General features: G+C 38.7%; 1 protein-coding gene across 2 annotated transcripts; it reads left to right on the top strand.

The window, feature by feature from the left end:
* The first annotated feature begins 772 nt into the window (after window positions 1-772).
* Window positions 773-5,645, top strand: MMP26 (matrix metallopeptidase 26). Of its 2 annotated transcripts, XM_006183110.2 has the most exons (6): window positions 773-995; window positions 2,927-3,147; window positions 3,861-4,009; window positions 4,633-4,758; window positions 5,240-5,401; window positions 5,480-5,645. In XM_006183110.2, the coding sequence occupies exons 1-6, from the start codon at window positions 864-866 to the stop codon at window positions 5,506-5,508; spliced, it is 819 nt and encodes a 272-aa protein (XP_006183172.2). In that variant the 5' UTR covers window positions 773-863; the 3' UTR covers window positions 5,509-5,645. The 2 variants fall into 2 exon arrangements, with proteins under 2 accessions (XP_006183172.2, XP_032346357.1); XM_032490466.1 differs by having other exon boundaries at window positions 5,240-5,645.
* The last annotated feature ends 7,693 nt before the right edge of the window (window positions 5,646-13,338 follow it).

The following is a 13,338-nucleotide window of genomic DNA, read 5'->3' as shown; positions in this document are numbered from 1 at the left end:
CTGAACACTTTCATTCATCTAATAAATAAGAGGTTCCTTTTAGGTTCCAAAGAATGTACTACAGCTGTCAATGCAAATCAAAGAAGTTTCTGTCCTCAGTGAGTCTATGGTATAGTTTATGAGTCTGTAAACATATGGGGATTTCACTTATTAACAATTCTGCACCAGAATTTCAAGAACAAGTCAGAGTCAGGCTTTATAATGTTAAATAACTTGCCTAAGGCAAATCAGCTTTTAAGTAGCAGAGCTGATATTCAGACCCGTACCTGTGATTTCAAAGGTTATCAGCTCAAACCTTATGGGTGTGTATGCTTATCTCTGTGTCTCTCTCAATTTATTATCAATGATGTATTTTCTCAAACATTCTCAAACACAGCAACTTTCTCTTTCTGTGGGTTCCTCTCTCTCCTAGGTGGGATTTTTTTTCATATTATGACCTGAGTCTTCACTACAGGGGATGCTATTCCCTTCCTCAACTTCTCTTTTTAGCTTCTGGAGCAAGATATTTGTCGGTGACTAGTAAAGAAATTATATCAGATAAAGCTTTAATAAATTGTTCCTATGTCTCCTGTTTCTTTTTTTTCCCCCCTCTATTTTTAAAGAATAATATCCCCTATAATCTGAGATATTCCAGTATTTCCTTAACCAAGGTTATGGCCATGTGTCCTGAGGGCTGTCAGGTGTGAAATGGAGGTGAAAATAAATCCCATGGCTGCTGGCATCACTCTGGCAGGCTGGCTCTGCGTTCAACCCAGAATGGGCAGTGACGGCAAGAACCAATGCAAAGAAAGGAGAAACTGGCAGTGTGAGTCACTGGGCATTGCTGGCACGGCTATAAAGTCCTGCTGATCCATGCTTGGTACATGAATTCAGGCTGGGGAGAAATGAGCTTTGCCATGCAGCCTGACATCTTCAAAGCTACAATTTTCCTGCCATGGTGCCTTGCCTTCCCAGTGCCCCCTGCTACAGACCTTAAAGGACTGGACTTTGCTAAGGTAGGTGGGTTAATCAGGACCGCATTATCACATTATGACTATGGTGGGTTCTTCTCCCAGATGTGTGTTATATGTATACACATTGCTTCATGGTATAAAGACAAATATATTTACTGTTTCATAGTAAATCATTCTCTTCAATCTCTAAGTTCATTTCTTTTCTTCTGATTTTAAAATAAATGAAATCATTTGTGGGGGCTGGTAAAAGAATGGTGCTTATACAAATTACTCTTCCAGGTAAGAGTTTAATAAATTTTGCTTATGGTACCTAATGAATAATTCAGTGCAAATGTTCATGTCTCACTCTTCTATTATTCCATATGGCAAAGTGTACACTCAGAGGTCTGGATCTCTGAGCCTACTAGGTGGTGAGGGATCTGGGGAAGTGATTCAAATGGACTGATGTGTTTTTCCTATTGACTGAGAAATCTCTTAAACCTGTCTACCAAACACTTTCAAATTCCTCAAGAAACTGCATTCAAAACACCTAAAACTCTTTATAACTGGTTTCAGTCATCTGCTTTATGATCATTCAGGGACCTGGTAAAATTTCCTGCTAATATCTAACCTAGAAAAATTTGGTAAATCATGTGCCTCTGAGTGCCCAGCCAAGGTCACAATAGACTAAAGGTATAATAAGAATGCAATTTTATACAAAACTCAAAAATCAATCAATCTCAAATATCAATCAAAGATCAAGTATGATTTATAAGAATTGTAGTATAGACCAAATTTCATTAGACATGAGCAATGCCCTTAAAGTACTTTCAGCCCAGCTAGAGTTCAAATAAAGATGTAGAAAGAGTTACTATAATACAATGTGCCTCCCCACCTTCACTCCCTGCCCTGGAGGTTGAAGTTTAGTTCACTGGATTGTTAAGAAAGTCAGTGTTGGACAGGGAGTAGGTGAAGAATGAGATTTTTAGAAGTATTTTAATGGAATTGATATGTAAATGCAAATGGACTGAGTATACAGAAGCAGCTAAATTCTATATCCTAGGAGTCATAGATTCTGTCCTGACTGAGAAAACTTTAATCGATGAGAAAGATCAGAGGTCATTTTCCCTGAGCAATTCCCATCTATACCTTCATGACCTTTCTGGAGCCCAGAATGGACTGCCCCAAAATGTGCCTCAATGGCACAATGATTATTTTGAATTAAAGTTGCTTAAGAAATGGCCGACCCAAGAGGGACACCCTGATCTTCCTTTCTGTCTCCCTGAAAGCAGGAAATAAATCTCTCGTATAAAAGGTGCGCTCCCTGCATCTGGAGGTAGAAGGACACCCTTACCACCAAAGAGGAATCCAGGCCAAGAGTCCTAGATAAACAAACGCTGTTACTTTTTAACTTTACTACCCCAAGCCCAAACTCTGTTTAGATTCTTCACCAGTTGGGCACCCAAACCTAAGTTTCTTTGTCCTGTCAATTCCTCCCAAATATATCATTTCTTTGTCTAAGAAGTATAAAAGCTGCCTGCTTTGGCCACTTCTTAAGTCCCATTTCTATGAGACCCCATGTGCATGAACTAGAATGTATTTCTTTTTCGCCTGTTAATCTGTCTCGTGTTAATTTTATTATTAGTCCAGCGACAGGAACTCAAGATGGGGAGGGGGGTAGTTTTTCCCTACCCTGACAACTTTTGCCTTTGGGCCTCTCTGTTCTGAAAATTTAATGCTTTATTTTCAGAGAAGTTTTAATGGGTTATCCAGGCCATTTTAATTTTAGCACCCATGTTTAATGTTACCTACTGAGTGACAGGAGAATCGGGCATCGTTGCCATCATTCAGCTGAGAATAAGACATTTAAGAAGACCAGAGAGACAAAGCACCATCCTTCCCAGGCCTTCAAAGGAGGCTATGCCTGGGCTACTGATGCTGTGAGTCTGTCCTTGCTGTCTCTAAGTACTCCTCATTCCCAATCTTCCACCCAGGACTATTTCCATCAGTTTTTCTTGACCAAGAAAGAACCATCACTCCTTACCCAGGGGGAAAAGATACAGCTCCTGCCGCAGTTCCATCTGAACGAGGCAAACCTGAGGGAGGAGCAAACGCTGACTGTGCTACACCAGCCCCGCTGTGGAGTTACTGATGTTGATCACGACTCCGCCTCTGCAGCAAGTTCTAAATGGAATAAGCACACTCTGACCTACAGGTGCTTGTGGTTATGGCCTGGAGGGATGAGCGGGGTGACTGCCTGCAATGTCCCTCCTGGAGGCACCTCTACTGTCTTCTGCTTTCGCTGGCAGTCTCTCCAAAGCCCCCAGTCTTCCTCAGAAAAGGCAATTCTCTCAGTTCTCATTCTAGCTTCCCCAGATCATCTCTTTTGGAAGTGGAGCCTAACTACCATTCTTTGGCTGTGAACCTATCATTCTTCCCTTAACTAAACATACTTTTATCCCCCTGTGTGTAAGTGGTGGGGGTAGGGAGGGGGAGGGGGGTGTTAGGATATAATTTGATGTATTTTTGCTCCACATCCATGTTACTTATTCTACTGGGGATCCTAAGCATTTTGGCTATTGGGGATAGCCAAAACAAAGCAATACTAAACTATATGAAATGCCATACATTTCAATGGAGTCCATCATGATTTTTTTCCTCACAATTACCCTATAGGGCTGTCATTCTCAGGACTTAGTGTAGATAAGAACAATGTGGAGAATTTGTAAAAATTCTTAAACATCTGTATTTTGCAGGTTTAATTTCCTGGGCTTTTGATTCAGTTTGTCTGGGGTTTATTCTCTTTTCGGATAGTAAAATAAGGCCCCAAAGTATTAAGTGATTTTCTCCAAAGCAGAGTCATGCCTTTTTAGAGCTGGATTATTCCTATACCTTTGAGCTATTCTACTTAAAGATTTCTTCTTTCAGGATTATCAATTACCCAAATGATCTAAAGCAATCCACAGTGAAAAACATTATACATGATGCAGTTTCCATCTGGAGCAATGTGACCCCCTTGATCTTCCAGCAAGTGGAGAGTGAAGATGCAGACATCAAGATTTCTTTCTGGGAGCTGGGTTAGAAAATAACATGGGAGGGAGGGTATGGTGTCCCATGTAAAAGGCAAATGGTCTCAGTTCTGAAACAAAAACCTAGTCCGTCTAATCTAGCTGCTGAGAAAAAAGGAAGGCAAAACCCTAATGGAAATCAATAAACCTATACCAGGAAAGATATTTTTGGAACAATGAGGTAGTAGGTAGGGGACTGGAGGATGCACTGTTGTGTGAATAAAGCGAGGGAAAGCCTATTGCACATTCTCCTGTCAAAAGAGAGTTGTGTGGCTCTCAAATCTGTTGAAATGCTACTGAGTTGATCAAACCTATTTATGAAAGCCTGCAGTGCCTAAGTTCCCTTCCCCTCTTTTCCTCCATTTTGGGAAGAGATCTTTGTGTTTAACATACAACCTTCACTCAGTCTCTTCCACCTTTCCTTTCTTTTTTTTTTTGCCACAGAAGATAGGGAGTAGCTAGATTTTTGGCCCCATCCTATTTTTCTACATAGATGGTGCCTCAGCCCTCTCACCTCTCCAGCAGTAGCAGTTGCAGCGTGCATGAGGCACTGAGGCACTGAGGCTTACCTAAGACCATTCCTGCCCTTGCCTGCGAAACCCTATTGTGGCAATAGTTTCTGTCGTTCACAGCCCATGGAGATGGTTGTCCATTTGATGGGCCAGGTGGTGTCTTAGGCCATGCCTTTTTACCAAATTCTGGAGCTGCAGGAACTATCCACTTTGACAAGGGAGAACACTGGTCGACTTCATACAGAGGTAAAGACCTGAACTGGTGGGAGTGCTAGAACTCTCCGGGAGCTTGGGGGTTGGTATTGATGGTCTCCATTTGGGCCTAGCATATTGTGAAGAAGGTAGAAGGCAGGATTCAGAGTGGCCAGGGTGAGGCGGGATGATTTAGCTGAGGAATTGGGTCTTCTAATGAGTGGGGGGAGGTGGGATCACTTCTGAACAAAGATACTTCTATGATAAACATCATCATATTGTGCGTTCTCTCTCTTATCCCTTTGTTTCCATTTATCATTCTCTCAACTTCTGTTCACTTCCAGTTTGTTCATTTTAATTTGCCATTTTGTTTCTCACCTAGATTCTGTCCACCTCTCTTTGCTTTTTTCCTGCACTCTTACATTTGCTCTTTCTTCCTTTTCTGTTCTCTTTTTTCTTCCTTTTTTTTTTTTTACAGACTTTCTGCCTTTCCTATGCATATATAATTTTTATCCTTTTGTCTGTTCCTTTTCAGGATTTAATCTGTTCCTGGTTGCCATTCATGAGCTAGGTCACTCTCTGGGCCTGCAGCACTCCAGGAATTGGAACTCCATAATGTACCCCAGATACATGTATCGGGACCTTAGAACCTTCCACCTTGGTGTTGACGATATCCAAAGAATCCAGCAACTCTATGGTCTGTGCCTGCTGAAAGGGCGGGGATCTGGGCAGGAAATTCCACTTGGAGTTTACTGTTTTCTTCTGTCCCCATAAGGAGAAAGATGTTCATCTAAAAAGCCCTAATGCTGGCACAGAAGAAATCATTCAATCTGGCCTTTCAGTGGCTTCACTGGAGGATCTAAGAACTCAAAGCACTAAATCCACCTCTGAGACCAATCGAATGAGCCCCAAAGGAATGGAACTTAGGGCAGCTGAGTCAAAATTCAGAACACTTCCAGATCACAATAAACCTATTTTTAAAAGTGAAATTGTGTGCTTACAATTTGGTATGTCTCAACATTTGGTATTCAGTCACTGAAAGCAGGGTGAGAGAATGGTATAGTAAAGTAGAAAATTCTAGCAGAGGTGCCATGGAACTCTTGAATTAGCTGAAAAGGAAAAAAAAAATTAGATCAGGAATAGATTTTTAGTATGTTAGTGCATGGGTAGAGTTTGCGGAACGTTGTTTATGCTGTTGAAGATATAGCTACAGAGACCAGCTTAGGATGGTGGCTTATCCCTTATTAGCTCTGAGACTTTGGGCAAGTTATTTAACCTCTTTTTGACTCAATTTCACTTTTGCTAAATAATTGCAATAATTTCTAGGGCTAAATGTTATAATGAATGTAAATATCATTAATCAAAGCTTGGTAACACAATTTTTTGTTATTATTAATATTGTTGTTGAGATATTAGATAAAAATATGTACTAAGTCCACATCCCACTGACTGCATTTAAAGGAAGAAACCCCAGATGGAGAGTTTGGAATGGGTAGGCAGCAGCATGTCATCAGATACAGTAGAAGCCAGGAGGAGCTATACAATGTATTAATTAAGATGAGTCCACTCAGCCAGACATAAGCATTTATTTTCCTTTTTTAGAATCAAGACACATTAGGGGAACTTTCTAAAGAAGGGGCTGTTCTGCCTTACACAACATCCCCTTGGTAATGAAAAACCTGAAATGAGGAAACTGAGTTCTGAGTGGTAAGCTGAAGTAAAGACATCTGCCTAGGAAAGTCAGGCTAGTACATTACAGACATCATTTCAGAAATGGGTTAGGAAAGATTGCACTAATAGGGCTAAAAAAGGGCAGAAAAAAAGAAGTCATTTAAAAAGAAGATTTCCTAAAAAGTGTTTTAATATCAGTGTTTTCATTATAAAAGAGAAAATAGCTAATATATTAGGATGTATGCGTATATATTTCTGAAAATATAAAGAGTATTTGGGAATGATTTTTGAAAATCTCAAATTAGTTGCATAAAATAATGTTGCATTTCAAAGAGCAACTGGAAGAAAGTAGGTGAGAGAGAAGTGAGTAAAATTGGCGTGAACCTTTTGAGTTAAGGGATATGACATGAACAGAGTCCTATGATTTGCCTTAGTTTCAGAAAGCCTTTTCCCTGAGGTCACACACTTCTTAGGGCTCCCACATTGGATGAATGAGTGAATCTGGAATGTGTTTGTTCGCCACTTCCACCTGATGTGGGCAATTCTTTGGAGTCATATTGCAGAGAGTCCCTGGTGTTGGCCAAGATTTTGTCAGGTCTGTGTTGCAGTTCACTTTTCTCTTTGCCAAATTCTGCTTTCTCTCTTCCCCTCACAGGTGTTGATTCCTAATAAATACTTTCCATCCCAAATTCTGCCTTAGTCTCTACTTCTGGTGTACCCAGAAAATGACTTTTGAAAGGTCAATGACATTATTTATCTACTGCATGACTAGCAAGTGTAAAAGATAGATTGCATATAAAACCAACATCAGTAATGAAAAAAGGCAATATCTTGACACTTCTGAAGACATTGAAAGATCATAAAGATACATAGTGAGTAATATATAACCAATAAATACAAATATGTTTATCCAAAATACACATTCTTAGATAAACACAACTTACAAAACTAGGCAAAGGGGAGAAATAGAAAATCCAAGTAGTCCTATAAATGTTTGGAAATAAAATTTATAATTAGGTCTTGCCACAAGTCATTTAAAGACTGACAAATAAGAAAATCTGAATTGTCCTTTAACTATTATCTATCAAAACTATAATTCAAAACTATTCCTTGATAATATACTATATAGATAGTCATTTAATAAATAAACCTGCAAACCATATGAAAATCTTCTGGTTGGAAAAAATTTTTTTCCTAAGTTATTTTTTAAGCTCCTCATAATCTTATAGCAAAGTGTGAGAAAGACATTTGTCAACTGAAAAAACAAATGCACAACCTGAGTTGAGAATTGTGTTTTACTCAGCAGACTTTCTGAGGACTTGAAGCCTGAAAGGAAGTCTCTCAGATAGCTCTGAGGATAAGGGAAGGAACCAGGATATTTAGGGGTTTTTGCAACAAAGACCAGGTAGTTGGAACATCAAAAGATTACTGTTAATTAAAGAAAACCAGATATCTCAAGGTAAGGAATTTAATAATATTCTATGTATGGAAAAATGCAAAAGTCTGAGTTCACTGAAATCATTCCTGTGATGTGCACCTTCGCTATCTAGGGCCAGTACCCTGTTCCTTCCCATTCTGAGTTCCCTCAGGGCTCACCATCAGGGTGGCTGTACTAGTTTGATGGCTGCAACATCTTTTGTTCATTGATATGGCAGGTAACATTTTTCATTTATACATTATAAGTAAGGAAAATTTTAGGTCATTCTCGTTAACATCGATGTAAAAATCCTGGATGAAATATTAGATCAAATCTGGCAATAAATAAAGGAAAATAAAGTGACAGATTCCACCTGGATCTATTCTGGAAATGTAAAGTTGATATTTAAAAATCAATCAATATAATTAATCATATTAATAGGATATTAAAGGAAAATCATATGGATCATAAGTCATAAACCTCATGGACACAGAAAATAATTTTATGAAATCCAGCATCTATTCTTGATAAAACACTTAACGAATAGAAAGTAATGTTCTCTGATAAAGGTAATTACAAAAAATCCTAGCAAACATACTTTAAAGATGAAATGTTGAGAGTATTACCTATTTACAAAGAGAAAATAACATAACTCTCATCATTTCCACCCCAAACTGCACTAGAAGCCTTAAAAAGGGCCACAAATCAACTGTAGTGTAAGCCCTGACAGGTAGGTTTTTTGTTTGTTTTTTTTTGTAATGCAAATACCTAACTTAAGCTTTGATTGCCTAGAGGCATCTATTTCAAAGAGGAATCTGCTTCAAAAATAGCTATCTCAAATAAACACAAAGCTGAGTACTGGACTAATTGAAGAGCCAGGCCACCACTCTACCCACTCACCACACACATACCAAACTCCCTAGATAACTGACCCTTTGGGCCACTTGTTTTTTCTCTTCTCATACTTTAAATTTCTGCTCTTGTTTTAAATTGACCAATAGAGTGAGCCCCCCAAATGCTAAATCCCACCCTTGATCCCAATAAAACCAGAACCTCAGGCCTGAGTGAGCTCACAGTCTCTCTCTGTCTTTCTCTCTATTCTTAACCTACTCTTTGGCTCACAGCCTGGCCTGTAATTACCAGGTGGAGGGTGTGAACAAAAAATACTGCAAACCATATCAGTAAACAAAGAATGCTGAAGCCATCAAGTCAGCAGCAGCTGCCGCCACCCCGAGTGAAGACTAGCCTGCAGCCCAGCATCTGCAGCCACTCACAAAGGTGCACCCTGAGGGGACTCAGAATATGAAAGGACAGGATACTGGTGCTAGATAGCTAGGTGCTTGTCAAAGGAATGAATTCAATGAGCCCAAATGTTTGCTTCCTCCCAGACACAGAAAAGCACCAAATTCTTTAACTTGATGCCTGGTTTTCTTTAAATAATAAGTAATCTTTATTGTTTCAACTACCTGGTCTTTGTTGTAAAGCTCCTATATATCCTAGCTCCTCCCCTACCTCTTCGGAGCAGTCCCTCAGAGTCATCTGAGAGGCTGTCATCCCAGCTCAAGTCCTCTCGCCAAATAAAACAAAACTCTCAACTTTTAGGCTGCACATTTATTTCAGTCGACAAAATGTTCCTCTACCCTTCTCTAGGTTTTTCTGGCTGGTCTAAGAATTAAATTGATATGAGACAGATTAATAGGAGAAAGTCAGACGAAAGTTTAATAACATGTATACACGCTAGAGACCCAGGAAAACTGATTAACTCAAGAAAATGGCCAAAACCCCCTCCTTACTATCTTAAGCTAAAGACAAAAGAGGAGGTTGGGAGTAGTTTTCTGGGACTTCAAAGGGGAGGGAGGCAATTCACAAGGGGGTGGAAAAGCAAATATTTGGTAAACAAATGTTTACAGTGCTGTGCAGAGACAATGAGACACAGAGTTGATTTTGATCTTGAGGACCTGCCTAGAGTTTCCCACACCACACCTAGCCCATATTCTTTGCATGTATCTCTGGTGAGAGCCAGGAACTGGCCCTTTATCTAAATTCTATAGGTAGCTAAGGAGGAGTTAAAAAGAAAGGTTTCCTGAATCTTCTGTTTCTTAAAAATAATCAGCCTAAATTAATCCTCTTGCCAAAGAGACACATTTTGGGGTGGCAAATTTTGCTCCTCTTGTCAACTGAAATAAGTGCACAGTCACAGTCTAAAAGTTAAAATTTCATAATTTCTTCCTCCCCAACACAGAACTTCTAGTAATAAACCTGTTTTTTTTCCCCCCAAAGTCTCCTGAAGATATTTTCTAACTGAAGTAAGAATCACAAGGGCTGGTCCAGCCACAACATTGGTTATCAATAGGCTGAGACTGGCACAAAATGTCAATAAATATAATAAAAGATATAATGATTGGAAATAAGGGAGAGAGAAGTTGACATTACTAATAAAAGTGTGATTAGTACAAAGTAAGGAATAAAGATTATATAGATTACTTAATAGAAATAAATATAAGCTTAAAAGTTTTTCAGAAAAAAAAGACCAAATATAAATTGATTTCATTTTTATATATCAGGACCAAAGATTTAGATAATTTGTAAATGCTAGTCACATAAGCATAAATTAATATCAAATACTTAAGAACAAATCTAATGTAAGATAAATATTCTCTCTTAACTGTTGACTTTGTGAATGAAAAATATTGCCAGCCATTTCAGTAAACAAAGGATGCTGTGGCTATCAAGTCATCAGCCACTACCACTGCCCCCGACAGTGACGGGAGGGGACTCAGGATGGAGGTAAGCAGGCAGCCCAGAAGGCAGCCTCTGCAGCCACCTACTGAGGGAACTCAGGATGGGAAAGAAGAGGATACTGGCCCTAGATAGCTAAGGTGTACATCAAAGGAATGATTTCAAGAAGCCAAGACTTTTGCACATTCCCATACATAGAAAAGCACTAAATTCCTTAATTTGAGATGTCTGGTTTTCTTTAATTAACAGTAACCTTTTGATGCTCTGATTACCTGGCCTTTGTGGCAAAACTCCTATATAGCCTGGCTCCTCCCCTGCTTCTTTGGAGCAATATCTCAGAGCTATCTGAGAGGCTGCCTCCCAGGCTTGAGTCCTCTGAAAGTCCGCCAAATAAAACATAACTCTTAACTTTTAGGTTGTGTATATTTTTTCAGTTGACAACCTGAAATAAATAGTCAGCCAGCTAGTCTTCCAGCAAAGATGGGTTTATTCGGGATCAGCAGGGAATTGCAATTTGGGGTCTTGCAACCATGGTGAGCCATGTGCAAGTCCCCATAAGGTAAGGAAAGAAAAGTGCTTTTATAGAGAGAAAAAGGAAATTGGGAAGCCATGGTAAACAGAGTTCATGTCTTTTCACTGACTGAGTCATTGTCAGGAAAGGAGAGGAGTCTTTCTTCTTCTTCTTGGGCTTTGCTATTATTGCAAGGGGTGAGAGCTCCTCCTTCTGGTCTCCCAACTTTATTCAATTGCATTTTCTGTATTAATTTTTTTTATAACAGTAAAGTATAAAACAATATTGAGAAAAAATAATAACATTAATTAATTGAAGTCCATTATCTTGGATTGGAAGATCTGGTAATTAGATATTTCAATTCTTCCAAAATTGATCTGTAGATTCAATACATCGTCAATAAAAGTCCCAATGTATATCTTGGTGCAAATTGATAAGCTGTTTCTAAAATTTATAAATAAATGCAAAGAGGTGGATATGAGCTAAGAAAAAGAATGGATTAGAAAGTCATCTCCATACTGAGCAAAGTGGAAGTCATGACGAACCAGATAATGGTTTTTGCCTTTATAGAGCTGAGTATGGAGACTTGAATCCTGTTGGTGCTTAACACACGATTATTAAACAAACAGCTAATGAATGACCCTGTTCAGCAAGAAATGGTAAACACTTTCTAACAGGAGGACTTATCAATGCACTTAATTGCCATAGTTCTATATGGATGTCCTCAATGAAGCTGAGATTTCACTATTCCTATGGAATATTAGACTGTGGTCATGAACTCTCAGATGCACTTTCAAGAAGAGAAAACTATTACATTTGAAAAAAAGGACTGGGAGTGGTGGATAGAAGTAGGCACACATTTCTTCAACTTCCGGGATTTTATGCCCTTGGCACAGCTGTGGTTAAGGGCTGTTTATATTAATTTCATCTCTAGGGACCCAGAAGACTCTGATGCCAATCCCTTATTTACTATCCCAGGAGAAACCAGGAGTATGTATAGAGATGATGGAAGCATTTAAGCCTCACTATCCATGGAGTCAAAGGTTTTGAAAACCTAAGGTATATGGAGAATCAAAATTGTAGCATCTGTAATCAGTTCAAGTTTGACCTTCAGATGGTGATGGGAACTCTTCTCAGGTGAGGGATAAAGCAAAGAGAGCAAGAACTAAATGCACAGAAGTACAAAGAAATGAGAAGAAAGATAGGAATAATAGCAGGGGTAACAAAAAGAGAGAGAGAGAATGCTACAGAAACAGAAACAGAATGTGACTTTACCTGTGATGGTGGACAGTGTAGGCAGAAAAAGGCAATATGAAACTGGATCTTTGGGAAACCGGTTATTGGTTGCATGATTCAGCATTCATATCGATGAAATAGACTTATGAGTAAATTTCAGGTGTTAATTTTTAAATTATTAATAAGTAGTGTATAGATTTTGGCATAGATTATGTTATGACACAAGGGCTAAAGAGAGCAAAATCATTAAAGAACAACAAATTTATGAAGAAGGGAAATATGGGTGTCATTCTCTTTAGAGGTGAAAAATTTTGAAGTTTATGACGTATCTTAACATCCTAATTCAATCTTTTCCAACAATTTTAAGATAGGCTGGTTAGTGAAAGATAGTATCTGAGGACTGCAGGTAAGATGCTGGAGGGGCTATAATAAAATGATTTTCTTATCCTCAGTGGTTCTCTCTCCATTTCTTAGGATAGATAACTGTATTACATGAGTCTTTTCAGGCCTCTGCCCTTTGAGACAGTCTTGTCATTAGCCTAGTCTCTTCCTACTATTTATTTTTCACATCACTGTGGTTAAATTGTATTAAAATAAGCAAAGTACCCCAAAGATCATTGTTAATGACATAGATATAGCATCAGCAGAGGATGAAGAAAGGAAGGACAATGATGAAGGGACTGAGAAAAAGTGAAAGACATGACAGCTGAGTCAGTGAGAGAGAAGGAATAAGAAAGAGAGATATTCCTGCCTGTCCTAAATTTAAGTCTATGCACCGGCCTGCCACTGAAGTTTTCTGAACATTGAAATCTGCTCTTAGAGGACTCAGAGCAGGGAGAAAGGCATTTTTAAAAAACAGTGATCCATTTTATTTCTGCAACTTCTCTGAGAATTAAAGAAAATGTGTTTTATATTAAGGTTAGAAGAATTAAAGTAGAATGCATGGACTAATTTCTTGGCATGGGGAAAATTAAGTTACTTTTCTAATACGGCCACAATCTAATCTTTGTGTGTGTATATGTGTTCTGTATACTTCAATGATAATGTCTAGAGCCTTTTG

The sequence above is a fragment of the Camelus ferus genome, chromosome 10 (assembly GCF_009834535.1).
Source record: "Camelus ferus isolate YT-003-E chromosome 10, BCGSAC_Cfer_1.0, whole genome shotgun sequence".
NCBI lineage: Eukaryota > Metazoa > Chordata > Mammalia > Artiodactyla > Camelidae > Camelus > Camelus ferus.
Note: the sequence above shows the minus strand (reverse complement) of the source record. Positions and strands in the feature narration are given on the sequence as shown.

Bases quoted from the DNA above. Each gene is read 5' to 3' on its own strand.
- MMP26 (XM_032490466.1), top strand. From the start codon at position 864: ATGAATTCAGGCTGGGGAGAAATGAGCTTTGCCATGCAGCCTGACATC. The intron at 3,148-3,860 runs GTGCTTGTGGTT...TTCTTCTTTCAG, and splicing joins AAGCACACTCTGACCTACAG to GATTATCAATTACCCAAATG. The intron at 4,759-5,239 runs GTAAAGACCTGA...GTTCCTTTTCAG, and splicing joins CTGGTCGACTTCATACAGAG to GATTTAATCTGTTCCTGGTT.